This window comes from Scyliorhinus torazame, chromosome 4, assembly GCF_047496885.1.
Source record: "Scyliorhinus torazame isolate Kashiwa2021f chromosome 4, sScyTor2.1, whole genome shotgun sequence".
Taxonomy (NCBI): Eukaryota; Metazoa; Chordata; class Chondrichthyes; order Carcharhiniformes; family Scyliorhinidae; genus Scyliorhinus; species Scyliorhinus torazame.
In genome coordinates this window covers 131,438,640-131,465,632 of record NC_092710.1, presented here as the reverse complement: position 1 = coordinate 131,465,632, position 26,993 = coordinate 131,438,640, and the positions used below count along the sequence as shown (strand labels likewise).

The window sequence follows — 26,993 nt, the reverse complement described above, 5'->3', positions numbered from 1 at the left end:
GAGCAGTTGATGCAGTTCATACAAGAGGGCTTCGCCAAGCAGAAACAGGAATGCTTGGACCCGATTAGGGAATCGATTGCTCGGCTGGAACATAGACTGGATGCTCAAGATCGGGCGATCAAGAAAGTGGAGAAGGCACTGACTGAGCAGGAGGAACACCAAACAGCAATGGAGATGGAGGTGGGGATGCTGAGAGATCAGCAGAAAAGGCTCCAGGAAAAGGTGGAGGATCCAGAGAATAGGTCCCGCCGGTAGAACTTGAAGATCATTGGTCTCCCGGAGGGGTCCGAAGGAGCAGATGCAGGGGCACATATTGTGGGCTTGTTCGAGATGCTAATGGTGGATGGGGCGTTCAACTGACCCTTGGAGGTGGACAGGGCTCACAGAGCCTAGCGAGGAAGCCGCATGTAAGTGACCCCCCCCCCCAACCCCCGAGGACGATGGTGGTAAGATTCCACAGGTACCTTGTCAAGGATAGTATTTTACGGTGGGCCAGGCAGACACGGAGCTGTAAGTGGGAGAACATCATCCTGCATATCTACCAAGACCTGAGCGTGGACGTAGCCAGAAGAGCAGGGTTCAACCAAATAAAGTCGACCCATTTCAAGAAGGTGAAGTTTGGACTGCTGTATCTGGCCCGTCTTTGGTTCACTTATGAGGAGCAACATTTCTACTTTGAGTCACCTGAGGAAACGATGGACTTTGCCAGAAGGAAAGGGCTGGCAGTGGACTGAGGTGTTTGAACTTTGCTGCAGCGTTCACATTAAAAAAGTTTTTGTTTTTGGACTATATCTGTAATGCCTTCTGTATTGATCCTGGGGCTGTCGCATATTTGTGTAAGTTAAATTTGCATTTGTACTCATGGGGGACGGGGGTGTGAATTGTCGATGTGCAGTTTTTGCTTTTCGTTGTTTCTTTTGGTCAACCGGGCTGGGATTGTTTTCTTTTGCATGTGTGTCCCCGAGCGGGGGGAGGGGGGTGGGAAACAATAGGTGGGAAAATGTCTGGTCCCATGGGTGGGGGCTACCAAGCTAGCTGGGCGGGCTGGCTCACGGAAGCTCAGTGGGGGGGGTGAGCAGATGTTATGCTTGTTGAAGGGAGCTGTTTGTATAGTGCTTTGGGGGAGTAGGGGGGGGAGAACTGCTCTGCTGACGGGGGAGGGGCATTTGCTGGGGGACAAAAGGGAGGTCGGGAACGGAAGCTGCCTGGGAGCGGGCCTGCGGATGCACGGGGCGCAAGCTGGAGACTGGCCCAAGAAAGGTGATGGCTGATCGGCTTGGGGGGGGGGGGGGGGGGGGGGGGGGAGAAGCCCCCCAATCAGGCTGATCACATGGAACAAAAGGGAGCTAAATGGGCCGGTTAAGAGGGCACGCGTGATCGCGCATTTGAGGGGATTGAAGGTGGATGTGGCAATGTTACAGGAGACGCATGTTAGGGTAACCGATTAGATTAGATTAAGGAAGGGATGGGTCGGGCTGGTATTTCACTCGGGACTGGACCCTAAGACAAGAGGGGTCGCGATCCTGATTAAGAAGCGAGTGTCATTCGAGGCGGGAAGAATAGTTGCAGATGTGGGAGGCTGTTACATCATGGTTAGTGGAAAGCTGGAAGGGCTGCCGGTGGTACTCGTGAATGTGTACGTGCCAAATTGGGAATATGTGGAGTTCATAAGGAGGATGTTGGGGAAGATCCCGGTCCTGGATTCGCATAAGTTGGTCATGGGGGGGGTGGACTTCAACACAATCATTGACCCAAGGCTAGATCGGTCGAGCTCAAGGACAGGCAGGGTGCCAGCAATGGCAAAGGATCTAAAGGAGTTTATGGAGCAGACGGGGGGAGTGGACCCATTGAGGTTTGGGCTGCCGAGAGTGAAGGAGTTCTCCTTTTACTCACACGTACATAAAGTGTACTCCCGGATCGACTTTTTCATCTCGAACAGGGCTTTACTGACGGGGGTAGTGGACACTTGAGTATTCAGCGATCACGGTCTCGGATCATGCCCCTCACTGGGTGGACCAACAGGTGAGCAAGAAGGGTGGCCAACGCCTGCATTGGAGATTGGATGTCAGACTGTTAGTTGATGAGGAGGTGTGCGGGCGGGAGAGGAAATGTATCCAGTACTATCTGGACGTTAATGATACGGGTGAAGTCTCGGCTGCAATGGTCTGGGAGGCGCTGAAGGCGGTGGTCAGAGGGGAGCTGATCGCGATACGCGCCCACAGGGAGAAGGTAGGCAGAGCAGAGACGGACCGACTGATAAGGGAAATACTTCAGGTCGACAGGAGATATGAGGGGACCCCGGAGGCAGGGCTTTTAAGGGAACGACGGAGGCTACAGAGGGAGTTTGGCTTGTTAACTACAGAGAAGGTGGTGGAGCAGGGGGGAAGGTGAGGGGGGCGATATATGAATATGGAGAGACGGCCAGTAGAATGCTGACGCAGCAGCTCAGAAAGAGGGAGGCAGCCAGGGAGACTGGGAAAGTAAGGGACAGAGATGGGAGCCTGGTCGGGGATTCAGCAGGGGTTAATAGGGTGCTCAAAGAGTTTTATAGCAGGCTGTATGAGTCGGAACATTCAGCTGGGCCGGAGGGGATGAGGCAATTCTTAGGGTGGCTGAGGTTCCGGAAAGTTGACAAAGGGTTGGTAGAAGGGCGGGGGGCCCTGATCGGGACGGAAGAAATAGCAGAAGGGCTGAAGGCCATGCAGTCGGGTAAAGCCCCCGGACCGGACGAGTACCCAGGGGAGTTTTGCAAAAAGTTCTCTGGGATGCTGGGGTCGCCGCTGATGAGGTCTTTTAATGAGGCAAGGGAGCGAGGGGCGCTTCCCCCGACGATGTCACAAGCCACAATCTCACTGATCCTGAAGCGGGAGAAGGACCCGGAGCTATGCGGGTCCTACAGACCGATCTCCTTATTAAATGTGGACGCCAAACTGTTGGCCAAAATCTTGTCCTCTAGGATCGAAGACTGCGTTCCGGACGTGATTGGGGAGGACCAGGCGGGATTCATTAAGGGCAGGCAGTTGGCGGCCAACGTTAGAAGGCTGCTGAATGTGATCATGACACCCCCAGAGGGTAGGGACATGGAGGTAGTGGTCGCAATGGACGCAAAGAATGCATTCGATCAGGTGAATGGACCTATCTGTGGGAGATGCTGGGGCGGTTTGGGTTTGGACGGGGCTTCATCGACTGGGTTAGGCTGCTGTATCAGGCGCCCATGGCGAGTGTACGGACGAACAGGTTAACACGGGCCATTTTAGACTGCACCGGGGGACGAGGCAGGGATGCCCCTCTCCCCATTGCTGTTTGTGCTGGCCATGTTTATGCTGAAACTCAAGCGGGAGAATCCAGCTAAGAAGGTTGTGCAGTGCTGGTCCGAGGAGACAGAAGAGCTCTTACGTGACTGCTTAGAGACAGTGGACTGGTCCATATTTAAGAACTCAGCGACCAACTTGAATGAGTATGCCACCACTGTCACAGACTTCATCAGCAAATGTGTGGACGACTGGGTGCCAAAGAAAGCAGTACGTGCGTTCCCCAACCGGAAACAATGGCTCAATCGCGAGATTGACTCCCTACTGAAGGACAGATCTGAGGCGTTCAAGGCAGACGACTCTGACCTATACAAGAAATCCAGGTACGACCTCCGCAAAGCCATCAGAGATGCCAAAAGAGAAAATCAAACCAAGCTAGAGTCACAGACAGACCCTCGGCGGTTGTGGCAAGGACTAAACAACATAACGGGCTACAAAGCGAAGCCGAACAGTATCTCTGGCAGCAGCGCACCCCTCCCCGATGAACTCAATGCACTCTATGCTGGGTTCGAGCAGGTAACCAACAATCTGCTGTGTGGTGCCCCAGCAGCCCATAATTTACCCATACCCACCATCACAGCTTCCGAAGTCAGATTGGCCTTCCTGAAAGTGAACCCTCGGAAGGCGACGGGCCCGGACGGGATCCCTGGTCGTGCACTCAGAGACTGCGCGGACCAGCTGGCAGAGGTATTCGCGGAAATCTTTAACCTGTCCCTACTCCACTCCGAGGTCCCCACCTGCTTCAAGAAGACCATCATACCGGTACCAAAGAAGAACCAGGCAACGTGCCTCAATGACTACCGACCAGTGGCCCTGACTTCAGTCGTATTGAAGTGCTTCGAGAGGTTGATCATGAAGCGCATCACCTCCATACTCCCAGAACGCCTTGATCCACTGCAATTCGCATACAGCTGCTACCGGTCCACATCAGACACCATTTCCCTGGTCCTACACTCATCCCTAGAGCATCTCGAAAACAAAGACTCCTACATTAGACTCCTATTTATTGACCACAGCTCCGCCTTCAACACCATAACCCCAGCCAAGCTCATATCAAAGCTCCAAAACCTAGGACTTGGCTCCCCACTCTGCAACTGGATCCTCGATTTTCTGACCAACAGACCACAATCAGTAAGAATGAACAACAACACCTCCTCCACAATAGTCCTCAACACCGGCGCCCCGCAAGGCTGCGTACTTAGCCCCCTACTCTACTCCCTGTACACGCACAACTGCGTGGCAAAACTTGGTTCCAACTCTATCTACAAGTTTGCTGACGATACGACCATAGTGGGCCGGATCCCGAATAACGACGAGTCCGAATACAGGAGGGAGATAGAGAATCTAGTGGAGTGGTGTAGCGACAACAATCTCTCCCTCAATGCCAGCAAAACTAAAGAGCTGGTAATTGACTTCAGGAAGCAAAGTACTGTACACACCCCTGTCAGCATCAACGGGGCCGAGGTGGAGATGGTTAGCAGTTTCAAATTCCTAGGGGTGCACATCTCCAAAAATCTGTCCTGGTCCACCCACGTCGACGCTACCACCAAGAAAGCACAACAGCGCCTATACTTCCTCAGGAAACTAAGGAAATTGGGCATGTCCACATTAACCCGTACCAACTTTTACAGATGCACCATAGAAAGCATCCTATCGGGCTGTATCACAGCCTGGTATGGCAACTGCGCGGCCCAGGACCGCAAGAAACTTTAGAGAGTCGTGAACACAACCCAGTCCATCACACGAACCTGCCTCCCATCCATTGACTCCATCTACACCTCCCGCTGCCTGGGGAAAGCGAGCAGCATAATCAAAGATCCCTCCCACCCGGCTTACTCACTCTTCCAACTTCTTCCATCAGGCAGGAGATACAGAAGTCTGAGAACACGCACGAACACCGGCAAAAACAGCTTCCTCCCCACTGTCACCAGACTCCTAAATAACCCTCTTATGGACTGACCTCATTAACACTACACCCTGTATGCTTCATCCGATGCCAGTGCTTATGTAGTTACATTGTATGTGTTGTGTTGCCCTATTATGTATTTTCTTTTATTCCCTTTCTTCTCATGTACTTAATGATCTGTTGAGCTGCTCGCAGAAAAATACTTTTCACTGTACCTCGGTACATGTGACAATAAACAAATCCAATCCAATCCAATCCATAGAGCCACTGGCAATTGCGCTGAGAGCCTCAAGGGGCTGGTTCGGGGCGGGGGGGGGGGGGGGGTGGAGAGAGAACAGGGACAGAGTCTCGCTATACGCAGGTGACCTGCTGCTATATATTTCTGACCACTAGAAGGGATGGGAGAAATTATGAGGATTCTGGGGGAATTTGGCTGGTTTTCGGTTTATAAATTGAACATGGGGAAAAGTGAAATGTTCGCCATCCAGGCAAGGGGCAGGAGAGGCAACTGGGAGAACTGCCGTTTAGAGTGGTAGGGGGAAACTTTCAGTACCTAGGCATCCAGGTGGCACAGGAATGGGAACGGCTACATAAGTTAAATTTGACCCGACTAGTAGACCAAATGAAGGAAGACTTCCGAAAGTGGGATATGCTCCCGCTATCACTGTCTGGGATGGTACAGACAGTGAAAATGCCGCACCTCCCGAGATTCCTGTTTGTGTTTCAGTGCCTCCCCATCTTTATTCCACGGGCCTTTTTTAAAGGGGTTAATAAGATGATCTCTGGCTTTGTATGGGCGGGTAAGACACCGCGAGTAAAAAAGGGGATGCTGGTGCTGCCGAGCATTAGTAATTATTATTGGATGGCAAATATAGCCATGATTAGGAAGTGCGTAGTGGGGGGGAGTCGATGTGGGAGCGAGTAGAGGCGGCATCATTCAAGGGCACGGGTTTGGGGGCATTGGTAATGGCGCCTCTGCTGTTACCGCCAGCAAGGTACTCCACCAGCCCCATGATGGTGGCAGCCCTGAGTCTGGGGGCAATGGAGGAAACATGTGGGAGTAGAGGGAGCATTGGGTTGGTCACCAATCTGCAATAATCATCGGTTTGCCCCAGGGAGGCTGAATGCAGGGTTTTGGAGATGGTAAAGAGCAGGGATTGAGAGGATGGTAGATCTGTTTATAGAGGGGAGCTTTCCCAGCCTGAAGGAGTTAGAGAAGAAATTTGAATTGACGGGTGGGAATGAGTTTAGATACCTGCAGGCGCGAGATTTCCTACGCAGGCAGGTCTCAACCTTCCCGCTCCTACCGCCAAGGGGGATACAGGACAGGGTAGTTTCCAGAATATGGGTGGGAGAAGGGAGGGTTTCTGGACATTTAAAAAGAACTCATGGGGTCAGAGGAAATGCAGACCGAAGCGTTGAAACACAAATGGGAAGAGAAGTTCGGAGGAGAGGTAGAGGATGGTCCCTGGGCAGGTGCGTTGAGTGCAGTCAACACATCCACAACATGTGCCAGGATCAGCCTGATATAGTTTAATATCATTCACCGGGCACACGTGACAGTGGCCCAGATGAGCAGGTTCTTTGGGATACAAGACAGGTGCGCAAGGTGTGCGGGAGGACCAGCGAACCATGTTTATATGTTCTGGGCATGCCCGGAGCTTAGAGGATTCTGGCGGGGGTTTGCTGATGTCATGTCCAAGGTGTTAAAAACAAGGGTTGCACCGAGTCCAGAGGTGGTGATTTTCGGAGTGTCGGAAGGTCTGGTAAACCAGGAGGAGAAAGAGGCAGACGTTCTGGCCTTTGCCTCCCTGGTAGCCCGGAGGCGGATGCTATTAGTTTGGAGGGACTCAAAGCCCCAGAACTCAGAGACCTGGCTAACTGACATGGCTGGCTTTCTCTGTCTGGAGAAAATCAAGTTCGCCATGCGAGGGTCAATGTTAGGGTCCTTCTGAAGGTGGCAGCCGTTCGGCGACTTCTTCAGGGAAAATTAACTGTCAGCAGAGAGAGGGGGGTTTAGGGTCTAGTTTAGTTTAGATTAGTGTGTAAGAAAGGTGGGGCCTGTGAGGGAGGAAGACGGCCTTTGCACTATGTTTATATTTGCATGTACACTGTTTCTTGTTATTGTTATAAAATCATAAATACCTCAATAAAATGTTTATTAAAAAAATGATAGTTTCTGTGGAATCTACTTCCAGCAACCAGAGAGGGCATTCCAGATCTTAGATTATCATAGAATTTACAGTGCTGAAGGAGGCCATTCAGCCCATCGAGTCTGCACCGGCTCTTGGAAAGAGCACCCTACCCAAGGTCAACACCTCCACCCTATCCCCATAACCCAGTAACCCCACCCAACACTAAGGGCAATTTTGGACACTAAGGGCAATTTATCATGGCCAATCCACCTAACCTGCACATCTTTGGACTGTGGGAGGAAACCGGAGCACCCGGAGGAAACCCACGCACACACGGGGAGGATGTGCAGACTCCGCACAGACAGTGACCCAAGCCGGAATCGAACCTGGGACCCTGGAGCTGTGAAGCAATTGTGCTATCCACAATGCTACTGTGCAAATCTTAACACTGATTTGTAGGAAAAATAGATTTTCCTAATTCCCTTCATTCTTTTACCAACTTATGACCTCTGATTACCAACCCACTTGCAAAAGAAATGCTTCTCACTACTATCAGACCCCTTCATAATTTTAGGTCTCCCCTTAATTTTGCCTGTCCCAAGAAAACCTATCCCAACTTCTCCAATCTCTCCATCTGCATCCAAGTCTAGGCCATTTAGATACAGATATGGATTCAGAAGAGCAACGGTCCCAATACCGATCCCGTGGGCACCGCCACATGTATAATTCTCTCCAGTCAGAAACATTTCTGTTCCCACTATTCTCCAGTACACATCCCTTACCATATACAATTATCAGTGTCCCTTTAATCTCATGGTAAACTATTTTCTGAATAATTCTGGTGTATACTTTATCAGTCTGAATATATGTGGTAGACCATTTAGAGCTGAGATGAGGAGAAATTTCTTCACACAGAGAGTGGTCAGCCTGCGGATTTCTCTACCTCAGATAGCAGTTGATGTCAAAACTTGTTTTCAAGGAGTTAGATATAGCTCTTGGGGCTAAAGGGATGAAAGGATATGGTGGGAAAGCAGGAACGAGTTACTGAGTTGGATGATCAGCCATGATAAGAATGTTTTGCGGAGCAGGATCAAAGTGCCGAATGGCCTAATCCTAGTTTCTATGTTTCCTCCAAACCATATGAGAAAATGGGTCATTCACTAAACACCTAAAAACGAACACCAGTCCCACCAGAACAATACCCTCCCTTTTGACTAAGATCCTGGAACTGTAGACAACAAAATTCACCATTGCCAGCTCACCCTACTGCCGACTGAGGAAATTGACTATTTGAGAGACAAGATCTCAAACCCAAGACTAAGGTTATGGTTTACCAGACAGCAGTGATTCCCATGCTCTCGAAGTCCTCAGAGACTTGGGCAACCGACATCTGGCACCTCAAAGTACTACAGAACGGTAGCATGGTGGCACAGTTATGGTTAGCACTGCTGCCTCACAGCAGCAGGAAACCCCGCGACTGTCTGTGTGGAGTTTTCACATTCTCCCCGTGACTGCATTGGTTTCCTCCAGATTGTCTGGTTTCCTCCCACAGTCCAACGGTGTGCAGGTTAGGTGAATTGGCCATGATCAATGTGCAGAGTTATGGGGATAGTGTGGGGAAGTAGACCTAGGTAGTGTGGTCTTTCAAAGGGTCAGTGCAGACTCGTTGGACTGAATGGCCTCCTTCTGCACTGTAGGCATTCTATGGATTCTACAGAAGTACCATCAGCAATGCCTTTACAAAATCCTCCAAACCCAGTGACAAGAAAGATGGTCTAACAACAGTCCTCTCCCAAGTCAATATGACCAGTATCAAGGCACTAATCATTCAAAACTAGCTCCGCTAGGCAGGGCATGTCATTTGTATGCTTGATACCAGGCTCTTGAACCAACTGTTCTACTTATAACTCGGTCACAGGAGGAGACCTATCTCACACAGGAACAAATGGGAAGCTGTTCAGCCTATGGTGCTTTCAATCCAAAAGCAAAATAGTTCCAACTTCAGTTGTTGAGCTTAAGAATACAGAAATGTTTTAGGGATATCTTCAAAGCGCCCTGAAGAGATCAAACACCCGTGCCCACCTTGTGACCAACCAAAATAGAAGTCACCGAACAAATCTGGAGATTTTATCGAGAATTGAAGATGTCGGAGGAAGCACGCAAATCTCCAAACACCTCATCTACCCAACCCCAAGTACCACCTGCCTGTCCCACATGTGGCAAAGTCTGCAGACCATTCACTGGATTTATCAGCCATCTAAAAACCTTCTGAACTGGATTGGAAAGAGTTGATAACATATAATCTAACAAAACTTCCTCGTGAATGGTTTGAGAAGTCCAGCATGAATGTCACAAATGAGACTTCGCAAATAATTAACTCAAAATAATAAAAAGTAATCTTTCCAATCCAAAATCTACTGATTTCTAAGTGACAAAAAGATGCCATTTTCAAATTTCACATGCAGCTTTGCAACCTTGCATGAACAATATTGAATATGTTAAAACATATCTGTAGAAAACAATACTCACTGTGGCACCCATGTTGAGTAAATGGTCTATGAATGGTTTTGAATAGTTTTCAGTTTTATTTGAGGACCACACCTCCACAAATGCCACAACACCTGCAGAAAAGTAGCATTCAATTAGTAATTATAATATCTCATACCATTATCAAACTAAAGTTTAAAATTCAAGGACTTCCAAGTTTGTTTGAAAATTAATGAAAATTGAGAGGGAAAATACTGCATTACTAAAAACACAATTAGGTAAAAAGACAATTAAACCTTAAAGAACTTAGAACTCTGCAAGTCTGGATTATTTGAAATATTTAATGTTTTCACCTAATCAAACCTCAATAAAGGTCAGTCCTGTCCCCCCCTCTATCCTTCCACTCGAATACATCCCACTGGAGTTACACATGTTCAGAAGTTCATCACCTTTTACAATGCTGCAGTAATACAAATATGTTAAACTGACTGGAGCTCTGTCATGTCACAGACAGTAAAAATTATAAATATAGCAACTTAGAACTCTCTGTCCATCAACCCAACTAACTGGGTTCATATTGGGAATCCAGTGCACCAAGAAACACTCTTTAGGGAATGATTGGCACCTTGTACCAGCTTTCAGAACGACTTGAAATGTTTGTATGTAGTAAGTGAATGAAGCCACTCATGAGGTATAATCACACATGGTACATGCATTTCTAGAAAAACAGGAGCAGGAAAAAAATGGAGGTAATATGTAAGGCTCCCCCAAAGCCTATGTTTATGTGTAAAGATTTCACTCATTTTTAATAAAATCCAGTCAAAAAATGGAAAGGAAAATTGATTTTCAACAGATGCACTGTGGAGCACTCCTACATTTACCACTCTTAAATCTCCTTCCCTGTGCAATTAATTGCATCTATGTTGCAGCTTTAACTTTGTAAAATATACCAAAACTCTTCACAGGCATGTTGTCCAACAGGATTTGACACTTAGCCACCCAATAAGGAGACACCTGGACAGGTGACCAAAGGTTTGGTCAAGCGATAGAGGCAATTCAAGGAGAATAGCCTCCAATACAGAAAATCAAAAAAGATCAATCTCATCTGCAAAATTTACAACGCAGGTGATTTAGTAACTTCCGCAGTTTGAATGATTTTGTTTCAATCCATGTACAACTATTGTTTTGATCTTAATAAAAATATTTCCATAATTCTTTGCTGAACAATATGCAACCTTTACAGATTACAAAATATTAAAATTGTCATTTCCAGACTCAAAATATCATCCACATTGAGGCCCAGCATGTTTTTTTACTTTTGGGAAAGCATGTGTCCAACTGCTATATATACTCCATCTTTTATATGTGATTTGTATAAATGTTTATTAGTTGATTTGTAAAGCAAACAAGGCAACAATTATGTTGCAATCTTTAAAAGATAAAGCTCAGTCTAAATATCATCTTGAATTAACTTTGGAACAATGAAAGTATTTTTGAAACAGGTCATTAGCTTCAAAATTGGACAACCTATGTGCTTCTTCAATACCTTGGAGAATAGTTTGTTTGCTGCAGTCACTGGCCATTCTGCCAGGAGTCTGTGCCATGTTTCTTTGTCCCAGTCAGGAGATTGCCTCAAAGATTAGCTGCATAATGATATTAAAAAATATAATTTTGGAATTGCATCGCAACATATTTCTTTAAAATGCAGAAATACATAGCACAGCCCTCAACATCTGAAGATACATTAATAGAAATTCTTATTCAGAACTATGAAAGAAACACTAGCCTTTATAAAGCTGAAAAGAGGAAAGCGATAGAACAAATATCGTAAATAACTCAAGGGAATATGTTTATTGTCCTCTCAACTGAAAAAAGTGAAAGACTGGAAAGCATGTGATGACAATAAGAAATCATATTCAAGTCATAAAATAGTTTTACAAGGACGGCACCTAAGTAAAACAGATCTTAAACAGAAAGGAGCAAAATGAATCAGGAGTGCAACAAACTACACCCCAGACAACACTGAACAAAGATGGAGGACCAGATCATAATTCATTGTTGAAAGTTAGAAACTTTGAGAGATTAGGGGCGAAATTCTCCTACCCGCCCCGCCACATTTCTGCGCCGACCGGCCGGCGGGAGTCTCCGTAACACCGGCCGATCAATGGGGTTTCCCATTGTGGGGCACCCCCACGCCGTCGGGAAACCCCCGAGCGCCGGCAGAACGGAGACTCCCGCCGGCGGAGAATGACGCCCTAGGTGTTGAATCCAAACAGAAATAAAAGAATGTAAAGTGCATTGCAACAGATAATTTAAGAGCTTCAGATTCAAGTATTGAGTGAATGTATGCAGTAACAGCCAGAAATTTACAATACACAGCCCAGGTTAGGAGGAAAGACAACAACCAAAGGCGATGAGCTGAAGGAAACCTTGTCAACAGGTGTGGCCAAGGTGAAACAGAGCATCCCAGTTTAGACCCTGAAACTTACCAATGGTATGCAAAATAATGACATAAATTTGCTAAATTGCGCAAGGCAACAATAATCTTGTAATCCTGTGAATATTTACTTTTTAAAACAAATTTAGAGTATCCAATTATATTTTTCCAATTAAGGGGCAATTTAGTGTGACCAATCCACCTAACCTGCACATTTTTGGGTTGTAGAGGTGAAACGCACGCAGGCACGGGGAGAATGTGCAACATAATATTGTTACTAAACAAATACACCACCACTGATACAATGTAATAATTAAACTATTGTCACCATTAAATATTGGTGCTGTTAATTAATGCTACATGCCTTTACTTTTACTGCAGTTATCAATACAATTTGAGATATGATTAATTATTTCACAATAGAGGCTGCAAAATAAAGTAGCGCTCATTAATGCAATCCTAGCTGACTTCATCGTAGACGCCCCAGTGCAGTGGTAGGTAGCCAGGATTCCGAGTGCAGCCTGTGAGACATTTTGTGACCAGTGCCCAAGCACAGGACTGCCAGATTCTGCTGGTTTCTGTCCATAGTTTTTTTTTGCCCCTACATGACTAAATACAAACAAAAAGCAAGGGCATGTGAAGTGCATGTTGATTGCACACAATGATAGTTAGAACCGGACGCTCCCTTGGCATCCAATCAAAATACTGCTATGGTTCAATCGGCATGCCCTGCATCAAATGTATGAAACAATGGACTTAAAGGTGAATTGCAAAGTCCTAATCTAAGAAAGCTTGTGGAGGATAGATACAACCAGAAATGACAATAATATACAAGTGTAAATATTTATTTTGTTTTTACCATTCGAAGTTGGTGACAGTTCTAATAATATACGAATGATTAAGCATTTTCCATAACTTATGAAATTTCGAGCATCTATTCATTACATTTAATCTTATTCATGGGACTATGAAGAGTGCACATTACTGATTTAAATTGTGTGGCCCACTGAGATGAAGGCAGGCTACTTATGCGGTCCAGTCTTAGGTTGGTCATTACTGCCAAATAAAGAGTTCAGCTGCATTTCACACAGGATTGCATTGTAATCTTGTTACAAACAGGTCTAGTTTTCATAACTATCGTATCTTTCAGACTAGGGTTTATGGGATTAACTAATTTGGGTACCAAACATATCACTCAGATGATAATAAACAGCAATCCTAATTTTTGATGCGCACAGAAGAAAAGATTCATCTGAAATCACACACTAAAATTTCAAATACAGTATTTTTTGTATCATGTGCAGAGGGAGCACTTAGAGTTCATCTATCCTCCAAGCTACATTTTGGAAAAGGTGGCTATACATTAACTTCTGACCCTCAATGAAGCAGGAGTATAACATAATAGGACATTTGATACAAACTTTAGCAAGACAATAGAACTTCATTTTGAGGTTAACGTAAAATTATAGACCACTGGGCATGACTGAACTTGTATTTTTAAAAAATATATATTTATTAAAGTTTTTTAACACAATTTTTCACCCTTACAAACAATAACCCCCCCCCTGTAACAAAATAACAAGAAATCGCACAGAGCAAGATATATACATGGTAAAATGATATGATACATAGCTTTGTACACTGGCTCTCTCCCGCACGTGCCAGTTTCCCCAATCCTTCATGTTATCTCTTGCTCATCCACCCTCCGAGGCAAGCCCGCATTCCCCCCCCCCCCCCCCCCCCCACCTAGGTTGCTGCTGCTGACCGACCTTCCTCTAATGCTCCGTGAGATAGTCTAGGAACGGTTGCCACCGCCTGTAGAACCCCTGCGCAGACCCTCTCAAGGCAAACTTAATCCTCTCCAGCTTTATGAACCCAGCCATGTCGTTTATCCAGGCCTCCACGCTGGGGGGCTTCGCCTCCTTCCACATTAGCAAGATCCTTCGCCGGGCTACTGGGGACGCAAAGGCCAGAATGCCGGCCTCTTTCGCCTCCTGCACTCCCGGCTCGTCCACTACTCCAAATATTGCTAGCCCCAGCTTGGCTTGACCTGGACTTTCACCACCTGAGATATTGCTCCCGCCACTCCTCTCCAGAACCCCTCCAGTGCAGGTCATGACCAAAACATATGGACATGGTTCACCGGGCTCCCTGAGCACCTTCCACATCTGTCCTCTACCCCAAAGAACCTACTCAACCTTGCCCCCGTCAAGTGCACTCTGTGAACCACCTTAAATTGTATCAGGCTGAGCCTGGCACACGAGGAGGAGGAATTAACCCTACCTAGGGCATCAGCCCACAGACCTTCCTCAATCTCCTCCCCCAGCTCCTCCTCCAATTTACCCTTCAGCTCCTCTACCAGCGCTTCCCCCTCTTCTTTAATCTCCTGGTATATTGCCGACACCTTGCCCTCCCCGACCCATACACCCGAGATCAACCTGTCTTGAATTTCTTGTGCCGGGAGCAACGGGAATTCCCTCACCTGTCACCTCACAAATGCCCTCACCTGCATATATCTAAAAGCATTTCCCGGGGGTATCTCAAACTTCTCCTCCAGTGCCCCTAGGCTCGCAAACGTCCCGTCAATGAACAGGCCCCCCATTCTTCTAATCCCCGCCCGATGCCAACTCTGAAACCCCCCGTCCATCCTCCCCGGGACAAACCGGTGGTTACCCCTGATCGGGGACCACACCGAGGCTCCCATTGCACCCCTGTGCCGTCTCCACTGGCCCCAGATCCTTAGCGTTGCCGCCACCACCGAGCTCGTGGTGTACCTTGTCGGCGAGAGCGGCAGCGGTGCCATCACCAACGCCCCCAGGCTCGTTCCTTTACAAGCCGCCATCTCCATCCTCTTCCATGCCGCCCCCTCACCCTCCATCACCCACTTGCGGATCATCGCCACATTTGCTGGCCAGTAGTAGCTCCCTAGGTTTGGCAGCGCCAACCCTCCTCGGTCCCTACGGCGTTCCAGGAACCCTCTCCTTACCCTCGGGGTCCTATTCGCCCACACAAACCCCATAATACTCCTACCTACTCTCTTAAAAAAGGCCTTGGTGATCACGATGGGCAGGCACTGAAACACAAACAGTTGCCTGCCCTTTACAAATCCCGTCTGGTCCTCGTGGATCACCCCCGGGACACAGTCCTCGATCCTCGTGGCCAGCACTTTTGACAGCAACTTAGCATCCACATTGAGGAGCGAGATCGGCCTGTATGATCCACATTGCAGTGGGTCCTTGTCCCGCTGTAGGATTAAAGAAATCGTCGCTTCCGACATTGTGGGGGGCAGGGTCCCCTCCTCTCTTGCCTCATTAAAGGTCCTCACTAGTAGCGGGGCCAACAGGTCTACGTACTTCCTGTAGAACTCCAGCGGGACCCCATTCAGTTCCGGGGCCTTCCCCGCCTGCATGCTCCCCAAACCCTTGCTCAGCTCCTCAAACCCAATTGGTGCCCCCAAACCAGCCACCTCTTGCTCCTCCACCCTCGGGAATCTCAGTTGGTCTAGGAATCGTCTCATCCCCTCTTCCCCCGCTGGGGTCTGGGATTTGTACAGCTCTTCATAGAAGGCCTTGAATAACTTGTTTATTTTCGTCGCACTCCGACCCGTGGCTCCCCTTCCATATTTGACTCCCCCTATTTCCCTCGCTGCCATCCTCTTACGGAGCTGGCGTGCCAGCATCCGACTATCCTTTTCCCCAGACTCGCAGGTCGCCCCCTGCGCCTTCCTCAACTGTGCCTCTGCCTTCCCTGTGGTCAACAGGTCAAACTCCGCCTGGAGCCGTCGTCTTTACCCAAGTAATCTCTCCTCCGGGGCCTCTGCGTATCTCCTGTCCACTCTTAAAATCTCCCCCACTAACCTCTCCCTTTCCATGCCCTTTGTCTTCTCCCTATGAACCCTGATGGAGATTAGCTCTCCCCTGATCACCGCCTTCAACGCCTCCCATACCACCCCCACCCGCACCTCCCCGTTGTCGTTGGCCCCCAAGTACATTTCGATGCACCCCCTCACCTTCCCACACACCACCTCATCTGCCAGCAGTCCCACATCCAGTTGCCACAGCGGGCGTTGGTCCCTCTCCTCTCCCAGCTCCAGTTCCACCCAGTGCGGGGCGTGATCCGAAACGGTTATGGCCGAATACTCCGTCCCCTCCACCCTCGGGATGAGCGCCCTGCCCTGAACAAAAAAAATCTATCCGGGAGTAGGCTTTGTGCACATGGGAGAAAAAAGAAAATTCCCTGGCCTGCGGCCTTGCAAACCTCCATGGGTCCACTCCCCCCATCTGATCCATAAACCCCCGAAGCACCTTGGCCGCCGCCGGCCTCTTTCCAGTCCTTGATCTGGAGCGGTCCAGTGCTAGGTCCAACACTGTATTGAAGTCCCCACCCATTATCAGGCCTCCTACCTCCAGGTCCGGAATGCGCCCCAACATGCGCTTCATGAATCCAGCATCATCCCAGTTCGGGGCGTATACATTTACCAACACCACCCACGTCCCCTGCAACCTACTGCTCACCATCACATATCGCCCTCCATTATCCACTACGATAGTCTTGGCCTCAAATGACACCCGCTTCCCCACCAATAATATTGCCACCCCTCTATTCTTTGCGTCCAGTCCCGAATGGAATACCTGTCCTACCAATCCCTTTCTTAACCTGACCTGGTCTGCCACCTTCAGACGTGTCTCTTGGAGCATGACCACGTCTGCCTTCAGTCCCTTTAAGTGCGCAAACACACGGGCCCTCTTCACCGAGGTTCAGGCCCCTCACGTTCCACGTTATCAGCTGGATTGGAGGGGCTCTCACCCCCCCCCCCCCCCAACTAGCCATCTCCTTTTCTAGGCCAGTCCCGTGTCCGCGCCACCCTCACCCTCCAGTCCCCCAGCCGGGGGACCCCCGCCCCGACCACCACTTCTGTGTCCCATTCCCTTTCGGCCAGTGCAGCAGCAACCCTTTTCCCCCCCTTCCCAACCCCCGCTAGACCCGTCTAGCTTTTTTGCTCCCCATATCACTCCCGTAAGTCAGCTGACCCCGGCTTCCCCCGCCGTCCCATTGACCTCCCCGTGTGGGAGTGTCCCAATCAGTATGCGTTCCTCCATTCCCCTTCCCGCCTTTCTTCCCTTGCGCGGGGAAAAACCCCGCGCTTTCCAAAGCCTACCCCGCCCCCTCTGGCGCAGCTCCTGTCGCGGCCTTGTCTCTCTCCCCCAGCACATGTAACATTTCCTGCGTGTGATTGACCCCCTATATGCAACAACCATCACATATCAAACATCCCCCCCCCACCCTCACAAACCCTCAGTTTGAGTCCAACTTTTCGGTTTGTATGAAGGTCCACGCCTCTTCAGGCGTTTCGAAATAATAGTGTTGGTCCTTGTATGTGACCCACAGTCGCGCTGGCTGCAGCATTCCAAATCTCACTCCTTTCCGGTGCAACACCGCTTTGGCCCGGTTGAAACCCGCTCTCCGCTTTGCAACCTCAGTACTCCAGTCCGGGTATATTCGGATCTCTGCATTGTTCCACTTACTGCTCCGCTCCTTCTTAGTCCATTTCAGGACCCTCTCTCTGTCCGTGAACCGGTGAAATCTCACCACCATCGCCCTTGGCGGCTCATTTGCCTTGGGCCTCCTCGCCAGCACCCGCTGTGCCCCGTCCAGTTCCAGCGATCTCGAAGGGGCCTCCGCACCCATCATCGCCCCGAGCATCGTGCTCGCGTATGCCCCGGCATCGGCCCCCTCCACTCCTTCAGGCTGACCCAGGATCCGCAGGTTCTTTCTCCTCGACCTGTTCTCTAGGTCTTCGAGTCTTCCCTCCCAACTCTTGTGTAGCGCCTCGTGCTGCTACACTCTCACCGCCAGGCCCAAGATCTCGTCCTTATTCTCACGGACTCTTTTCTGTACATCCTGGATCTTTACCTCGTGGGCCTTCTGGGTCATCCCATGTCCTTCAATTGCCGACAGTATAGGCGCCAGCATCTCCTCCCGCAGCTCCTCGAAGCAGTGCTTGATGAACTCATGCAGCTCCGGCCCGCACTCCGCTTTGTCCCCGGCCGCCGCCATTTTGGGTTTTTCCCTCGCTTCTCCCGCTGCTCCAATGCCGTTTTGGCCGTTTCACTTCTGGTCCGGTCCATAAAAGTTGAAGGGGGACATCTCTCTTCCCTTCCCCACGGGTTGTCTTCGAAAAAAGTTCCGTTGGGGCTCCTCTAACGAGCCCGAAAGTCCGTGATAGCAGTAGCTGCCGAATCGTGAGGCTTAGCTCCGCATAGCCGCAACCGGAAGTGATGGCTGAACTTGTATGTGGCGTCCACAAAACCTTTTATCATTCTACGTATGTTATGTAAATTAGAACTATCAGCAATGATCAACTATCAGCGGCATAATTTCCAGCATAAAAAATACAACGATTACAAATAAATTTAAACTGTCCCAAGCAATTAAATTCAAGGCATTAAAACAGGGTTAATAGTAAGAATTTTTGAAAACTACAGTAATCAAGTTTTGTTTTCCGCTAACATGGTTCTTTCAAACAATATTGTCGGTCCGCATTAAGAACTATTCTGTCCAATATAAAACAAAAACGAGGCAAATGTTTCTCCTTGGAAAGTAGTAAACAACAGTTGACTGGAGCAGGATGATTTTATTTTGCCATATTTCTTCTTAAAGATTTTACACTCAAAAAAAAAACGATATTTTGTTACAAATGAAAACTGCTCAAAATGTATTGACTCAACGGCAAGAATGATGAAATTAAGCTAGACATTTAGGCCAGGATTTTCTGGCCCCATTATGGCAGGGCCCACCGCAGGGGGTTCGGTGGCCTAGCCAAAAGTCCATTGACTAGATACAGCCACCAATGGGAGAGCAATTAAAATTGGGGATACTCAAGAGGCCAGAATTACATGAGTGTGGATATCTCAGAGGATTGAGAGGGTGGAGGAGATTACAGAGATAGGGAACGGTGAAGACATTGGGGGGGTGTTTGAAAATGAGAACAAAGGTTTTAAAATTGAGATGTTGCTTAACCAGGAACCAGTATAGGTCAGTGAGCATAGTGGTAATCGAGGACTTAGCACAGATAATGATGAAGACAGCAGAAGAACAAACACTACAGGTCTTTGGAGGAACTCAAGTTTATGGAGGGTAATATCTGAAAGATCTGCCGAAGTGGAGAAATCAAGTTTAGAGTTAGCGATGGCATGAATGAGGATTAGTTAGTTAGATGGATAAAGAACTGGCTTGGCAACAGAATTCAGAATAGCAGCAGTGGAAGTGAATTTTTTCCAGAATGGAGATCTGTAACTAGTGGTGTTCCAGTGCTCGGACCACTGTTGTTTGTAATATATATATATAAATGATCTGGAGGAAAATGTAGATGGTCTGATTAGCAAGTTTGCAGATGACATTTAGATGGGAATTGCAGATAGTGAAGGGGAATACAGCAGAATACAGATAGATTGGCGAGTTGGTCAGAGAAATGGCAGGTGGAGATCAATCCAGACAAATGAGAGGTGATGCATTTTGAAAGGTCTAATACAGGTGTGAATTATACAGTAAATGGCAGAACCCTTAGTAGTCTTGATATACAGAGGGGTCTGGGTGTTCAGGTCCATAGTTCCATGAAAGTGGCAATGCAGGTGGATAAGGTGGTCAAGAACGCATACAGCATGCTTGCCTTCATCGGCCACAGCATTGAGTACAAGAGTTGACAGGTCATCTTACAGTTGTATAAAACTTTAGTTAGCCCACATTTGGAACATTATGTGCATTTCTGGTCGACACACTACCAGAAGGATGCTAGTCAAGAGCAGAATTACGGTGGCGGAGAGGATGCTAGATGGGGACTCATCTTCCGAGGTAGTATGGGCTGAGGTTAGAAACAGGAAAGGAGAGGTCACCCTGTCGGGAGTTTTCTATAGGCCTCCAAATAGTTCTAGGGATGTAGAGAAAGGGATGGCGAGGATGATCCTGGAGAAGAGCGAAAGTAACAGGGTAGTTATTATGGGAGACTTTAACTTTCCAAATATTGACTGGAAAAGATATAGTTCGAGTACATTAGATGGGTCGTTTTTTGTACAGTGTGTGCAGGAGGGTTTCCTGACACAATATGTTGACAGGCCAACAAGAGGCGAGGCCACGTTGGATTTGGTTTTGGGTAATGAACCAGGCCAGGTGTTGGATTTGGAGGTAGGAGAGCACTTTGGGGACAGTGACCACAATTCGGGTGACGTTTACGTTAATGATGGAAAGGGATAAGTATACACCGCAGGGCAAGAGTTATAGCTGGGGGAAGGGCAATTATGATGCCATTAGACGTGACTTGGGGAGGGGGGTAGGGTGGAGAAGTAGGCTGCAAGTGTTGGGCACACTGGATAAGTGGAGCTTGTTCAAGGATCAGCTACTGCGTGTTCTTGATAAGTATGTACCGGTCAGGCAGGGAGGAAGGCGTAGAGCGAGGGAACCGTGGTTTACCAAAGAAGTGGAATCTCTTGTTAAGAGGAAGAAGGAGGCCTATGTGAAGATGAGGTGTGAAGTTTCAGTTGGGGCGATGGATAGTTACAAGGTAGCGAGGAAGGATCTAAAGAGAGAGCTAAGACGAGCAAGGAGGGGACATGAGAAGTATTTGGCAGGTAGGATCAAGGAAAACCCAAAAGCTTTCTCTCGGTATGTCAGGAATAAGCGAATGACTAGGGTAAGAGTAGGACCAGTCAAGGACAGGGATGGGAAGTTGTGTGTGGAGTCTGAAGAGATAGGCGAGATACTAAATGAATATTTTTCGTCAGTATTCACTCAGGAAAAAGATAATGTTGTGGAGGAGAATGCTGAGACCCAGGCTATTAGAATAGATGGCATTGAGGTACGTAGGGAAGAGGTGTTGGCAATTCTGGACAGGCTGAAAATAGATAAGACCCCGGGGCCTGATGGGATTTATCCTAGGATTCTTTGGGAGGCCAGGGAAGAGATTGCTGGACCTTTGGCTTTGATTTTTATGTCATCATTGGCTACAGGAATAGTGCCAGAGGACTGGAGGATAACAAATGTGGTCCCTTTGTTCAAAAAGGGGAGCAGAGACAACCCCGGCAACTATAGACCGGTGAGCCTCACGTCTGTAGTGGGTAAAGTCTTGGAGGGGATTATAAGAGGCAAGATTTATAATCATCTAGATAGGAATAATATGATCAGGGATAGTCAGCATGGCTTTGTGAAGGGTAGGTCATGCCTCACAAACCTTATCGAGTTCTTTGAGAAGGTGACTGAACAGGTAGACGAGGGTAGAGCAGTTGATGTGGTGTATATGGATTTCAGTAAAGCGTTTGATAAGGTTCCCCACGGTAGGCTATTGCAGAAAATACGGAGGCTGGGGATTGAGGGTGATTTAGAGATGTGGATCAGAAATTGGCTAGTTGAAAGAAGACAGAGGGTGGTGGTTGATGGGAAATGTTCAGAATGGAGTTCAGTTACAAATGGCGTACCACAAGGATCTGTTCTGGGGCCGTTGCTGTTTGTCATTTTTATCAATGACCTAGAGGAAGGCGCAGCAGGGTGGGTGAGTAAATTTGCAGACGATACTAAAGTTGGTGGTGTTGTCGATAGTGTGGAAGGATGTAGCAGGTTACAGAGGGATATAGATAAGCTGCAGAGCTGGGCTGAGAGGTGGCAAATGGAGTTTAATGTCGAGAAGTGTGAGGTGATTCACTTTGGAAGGAATAACAGGAATGCGGAATATTTGGCTAATGGTAAAGTTCTTGGAAGTGTGGATGAGCAGAGGGATCTAGGTGTCCATGTACATAGATCCCTGAAAGTTGCCACCCAGGTTGATAGGGTTGTGAAGAAGGCCTATGGAGTGTTGGCCTTTATTGGTAGAGGGATTGAGTTCCGGAGTCAGGAGGTCATGTTGCAGCTGTACAGAACTCTGGTACGGCCGCATTTGGAGTATTGCGTACAGTTCTGGTCACCGCATTATAGGAAGGACGTGGAGGCTTTGGAGCGGGTGCAGAGGAGATTTACCAGGATGTTGCCTGGTATGGAAGGAAAATCTTATGAGGAAAGGCTGATGGACTTGAGGTTGTTTTCGTTGGAGAGAAGAAGGTTAAGAAGAGACTTAATAGAGGCATACAAAATGATCAGGGGGTTAGTTAGGGTGGACAGTGAGAGCCTTCTCCCGCGGATGGAAATGGCTGGCACGAGGGGACATAGCTTTAAACTGAGGGGTAATAGATATAGGACAGAGGTCAGAGGTAGGTTCTTTACGCAAAGAGTAGTGAGGCCGTGGAATGCCCTACCTGCAACAGTAGTGAACTCGCCAACATTGAGGGCATTTAAGAGTTTATTGGATAAACATATGGATGATAATGGCATAGTGTAGGTTAGATGGCTTTTGTTTCGGTGCAACATTGTGGGCCGAAGGGCCTGTACGGCACTGTATCGTTCTCTGTTCTATGATGCAGATGCTTTGGAGAGAGTGCAAAGAAGGTTTACCAGGATGTTGCATGGTCTGGAGTTTTAGCTATGAAGAGATGCTGAATAAACTCAGTTTGTTTTCGTTGGAAGGATGGAGGCTGAGGGGAGACCTGATTGAAGACCTGATTGATAAATTTGCAGAGTCTCTGAAGACCATGACCATACTGCCTTGTCAGTCTTCAGCTTTGGTCGTCTTTCTGCTTGCCTAATGTCAGATATCACTTGGCAAGTCCTCCTGTGTTCCGCCTTTTTCAATGTCAGGATATTATTTCAGGAACACGAACTCCTGCTGTTGAATGGAAAGACGTCAAGAATGGCTGCGCACTTAATACTCAGCCTGAACTTCAGCCATCAGTATACATGCCTTTCCAGTCAGCAGCAGCTGATTTTGTGTTGTAGCAAATCTCAATTCCTGTCCAGCCCAGCAAGCACATATGATAGTTAAGTCTTAATTCCAGAGTCATGGTCAAGCCACAAATTAGGTGAACATCTTTTAATTTAATATATTTTCTTTATTATTTATTGAAGACACTAAACAATTGTGATGAATAAAGGCCTTTGTCACAGGTACAAGAATTATAAAGTGTGAACAGGGTATTCCTGGAAGAGTCCAGCTACCAAAGAACACAATTGGTTGTATTAATTAAAAACCTCACAACCACCACCAGCTGAAAGGACAAGGACAACAGAAGTACGGGGACACCACCACTAAAGGATTCACACCAGCCACACACCGTACTGTCTTGGAATTATAGGTTCCCCAATGCTTGGGGGCAACACGGTAGCAAGCAAAGTTGCTTCACAGCTCCAGGGTCCCAGGTTCGATTCCCAGCTTGGGTCACTGTCTGTGCGTAGTCTGTACGTTCTCCCAGTGTCTGCGTGGGTTTCCTCCGGGTGCACCGATTTCCTCCCACACTCAAAGATGTGCAGGTTAGATGGATTGGCTATGCTAAATTGTCTTGTGTCCAAAAAAGGTTAAGTGGGGTTACAGGGATAGGAAGGAGGCGTGGGCTTAGGTGGGGTGCTCTTTCCAAGGACCGGTGCAGACTCGGTGGGCTGAATGGCCTCCTACTACACTGTAAATTCTATGATATATTGCTGTTACTTCACTGTCACTGGGTTCAAATGCTAGAACTCCCTTCCTGTCACTGTGGGTTTACCGACACCACATAGGCAGCAGCTTGCCTCCTTCAATCAAAGATGGGCAATAAATGCTCACGGAGCCAACGGCACCCACATCCATTAAAAGAACCAAAGGGGAAATGCAGCACACTTCTCAAATCCTTTTCCATAACATCTGCAAAAGCCCCTCTTTTTAAAAAAAGGATGCATTTCGACTGAGAATCTTTAGAATAATGGATGGCAAATGAAGGGAACATTTGGGGGGAAAGGGTAAATCCGAAAATGATTGTTTTGATTTAGCCCGCAATCAGACGTTTCAGTCTGCTTCTCAAAACTTAACTGTCGTAGTTTGTCGAGTTGCAATTGATGAAAGGAGTTAGGAAAAGCTGCAGGGAAAAGCACCTTTCACTTTCTGCACTTAGCACTGCCTCTGCACATGTCTTTCTGTAAAGGGATATCAAAACAGTACTTTGGTGGAGGGGGCTACTGGGGCTGGGCTAGTGTTCAGTCACCTGTACAACCCTAAAATATCCACCACTCCCTGAAGCGGTCGCTCAATGCTGCCAGACCCCCACCCGGCATCTCCAGCACCTTCTCTTTCTAATACACATTTGCAGCATCCGCATTATTTTCTTTTTGATGAGAGCTCCATCCACTGTAACCGGACCCAGGGCTCGGCCTCAGCCGTTACACGGCTTTGACCAGCCGCTCGGCGCCGCACAAAGACAAGCAAAGTAAACCCCCCGCCCGGACAAATGTCCAAGTGCGGCCGTGCCACTTCAATGAAGCCTCGGCTCGTTATAACCCGGTCAAAACGATTAGCAATTTTTTTCCCTCGTCGCCGCCGATTAAAACGATCAAAGTGCCGACCGCCCCCCCGCGCGCACAACTAACCTGTCCCTGCTGCCAATGAAATTTAAACATGGCGGGAGAAGGGTGCGCGCCGCGAGGCTCGCCGGGAAAGGAAGGCGCTGCCAACTGTCAATGACTGACCGGCGGGCGGGGCCGGAGAAACAGGGGCGTTGGTGCGGGGGAGGGCGGGCAAGGCGGACACGCGCGGTGGGGGCCGGCATCGGGGCGGGGCCTGGTTTGGGGGCGGGGCCTTCCACTCCAACCTCAGTGTTGCTTTGGCAGCCCTTCAATCTCACACATGCGCACCGAATGACGGCTTTCCCTTTTCTTTTGAGTGGGTATTGTGAATCATCATCAAAGGGGCACCGGCTGGGATCAGTCTTAATCCTGCTGGCAGGTGTCCTGTGGCAATGCTCACTGAGTCAGTCAAAGGAAAATCTAAAATGTTAGGAATGCAGTCAGGTGTTTCTCATGAACAAGATTTTCATTATATTGTTGGTTCGGAGGTGGCCTGCATGGTCTCCATGAGAATAAGATCACACTTTTAGCTGCTGTCTCATTTTGTCTCAATTTTTCGATTTCTTTGCCACCCTCCTGCATTCGTATTTCCCCTCTCAACACGGTAGCATAGTGGTTAGCACAATTGCTTCACAGCTCCAGGGTCTCAGGTTCGATTCCTGGCTTGAGTCACTTTGCGGAATCTGCACGTTCTCCCCGTGTGTACATGGGTTTCCTCCGGGTGCTCCGGTTTCCTCACACAGTCCAAAGATGTGCGGGTTAGGTGGATTGGCCATGATAAATTGCCCTTAGTGTCCAAAATTGCCCTTGGGTGTTGTGGGGTTACTGGGTTATGGGGATAGGGTGGAGATGTGGGCTTGGATAAGGTGCTGTTTCCAAGAGCCGGTGCAGACTCGATGGGCTGAATGGCCACTGTTAATTCTATGTATCTATATATGTATCTCTTCTGTTCAGCTCTTCTACCTTTATGTTTGTTCATTTCTCTTTGTCATGTTTCTCCCATGATGTGGAGATGAATGTGTTGGATTGGGGTGGGCACAGTAAGAAGCCTGACAGCACCAGATTAAAGTCCAACAGGTTTATTTGGAATCTGATGAAGGAGCTGTGATCCGAAAGCTAGTGATTCCAAATAAACCTGTTGGACTTTCACCTGGTGTTGTAAGACTTCTTAATGTTTCTCCCAGAGTAATTTCATGAAATGGTCTCCCAGTGCATGGCAGGGCTACCCAAGCAGGGGATTTATAAGAAGATTTTGGGTGAGAACTCATTAATGCCCCTTTTTTGGCTTTACCCATGTTCTTAAAGTGCCAAGATGGCTTCCACGGTGCACAGTCACATCTGTAATATCGGTGCAGGTGTTAGTGTATGTACAGTGAATATATAGAGCCAGTAGATAATGGTATCCCTCAGATTTTACATCAGCAGTGCCATTTTGGAGCTCAATACTCCAGCCAACTCCCTGCCTTAACCGGTAAGATTTGTGCACGAGCAGTTGAGAGAGGGCACATCCTGACTGAGACACAGCCTGAGTGAGTATGTGTATTTGGGAATGTGGAGCACTGGAAATTCAGTTCCGAGGGGGAAAAGGTGCCTTTTGCTTTCTAACTTTTTAATTTTCAGAAAGTAAACATGCCGTGTTGCAGGTGTAGAGGCTCCAAGGGAGAGAGCTGATTGGTATGTGTTATATCACCCATGGAAGTCACAGGGTATGTACCATTCATTTCCCCATGACCTCCACAGAATATGAAAGTCCCCAATAATGGGTGGGGCTTCTCCTTTAATGAGGGGAGCCCCCACCATATAAAAACCCCAACAGAGTGCAGGTCGGGAAGGGAGATCCTTCGTGGAGAGGAGATTTGTACATTGTAAATAAAAAGTATCGCTTTGCATCCTACTTGCCGGTTCATGCTTATTCTCTCAGCGTGGATACTACACCAAGTAGTGGGTTGTTTCTCTCCAATTAAAGAGTTCTAGCGTTTCAAAAAAATAACTTAAATCATTTTCTAATTGGCATAAATTTAAGGTAAGGTAAGTATGACTGGGGAAACCAATCCCATGTTTTGCACGACCTGCTGTTTGTGGAATTCCTAGACGTTCCATGCAGTCTGGATGACCACTTTTGCAGAAAATGCCACAGGTTTGATCAGCTTGAAAGCCGTGTTTCAGAGCTTGAATGTCGGCTGGAGGCACAGGAGCATTAGGAAGAAGAGGAAGAGGGAGGTAAGAAGCAACCTAGACAGCCCAGTTCTTTCCAGGATGTCAATGAAGAA

General features: G+C 48.0%; 1 protein-coding gene across 2 annotated transcripts in view; it reads right to left on the bottom strand.

Annotated features, from left to right (window-relative positions):
• mcph1 (microcephalin 1) overlaps positions 1 to 24,839 on the bottom strand; it is a 609,760-nt gene extending 584,921 nt beyond the window's left edge. For both annotated transcript variants that reach the window (XM_072498602.1, XM_072498603.1), the window contains exons 1-3: positions 24,748 to 24,839; positions 11,386 to 11,482; positions 9,882 to 9,973 (exon numbers count right to left, since the gene is read on the bottom strand). In XM_072498602.1, the coding sequence (XP_072354703.1) occupies positions 9,882 to 9,973; positions 11,386 to 11,443 (150 nt within the window). In that variant the 5' untranslated portion in view covers positions 11,444 to 11,482; positions 24,748 to 24,839. The remainder of the gene's footprint in view (positions 1 to 9,881; positions 9,974 to 11,385; positions 11,483 to 24,747) is intronic.
• Between the last annotated feature and the right edge of the window lie 2,154 nt (positions 24,840 to 26,993).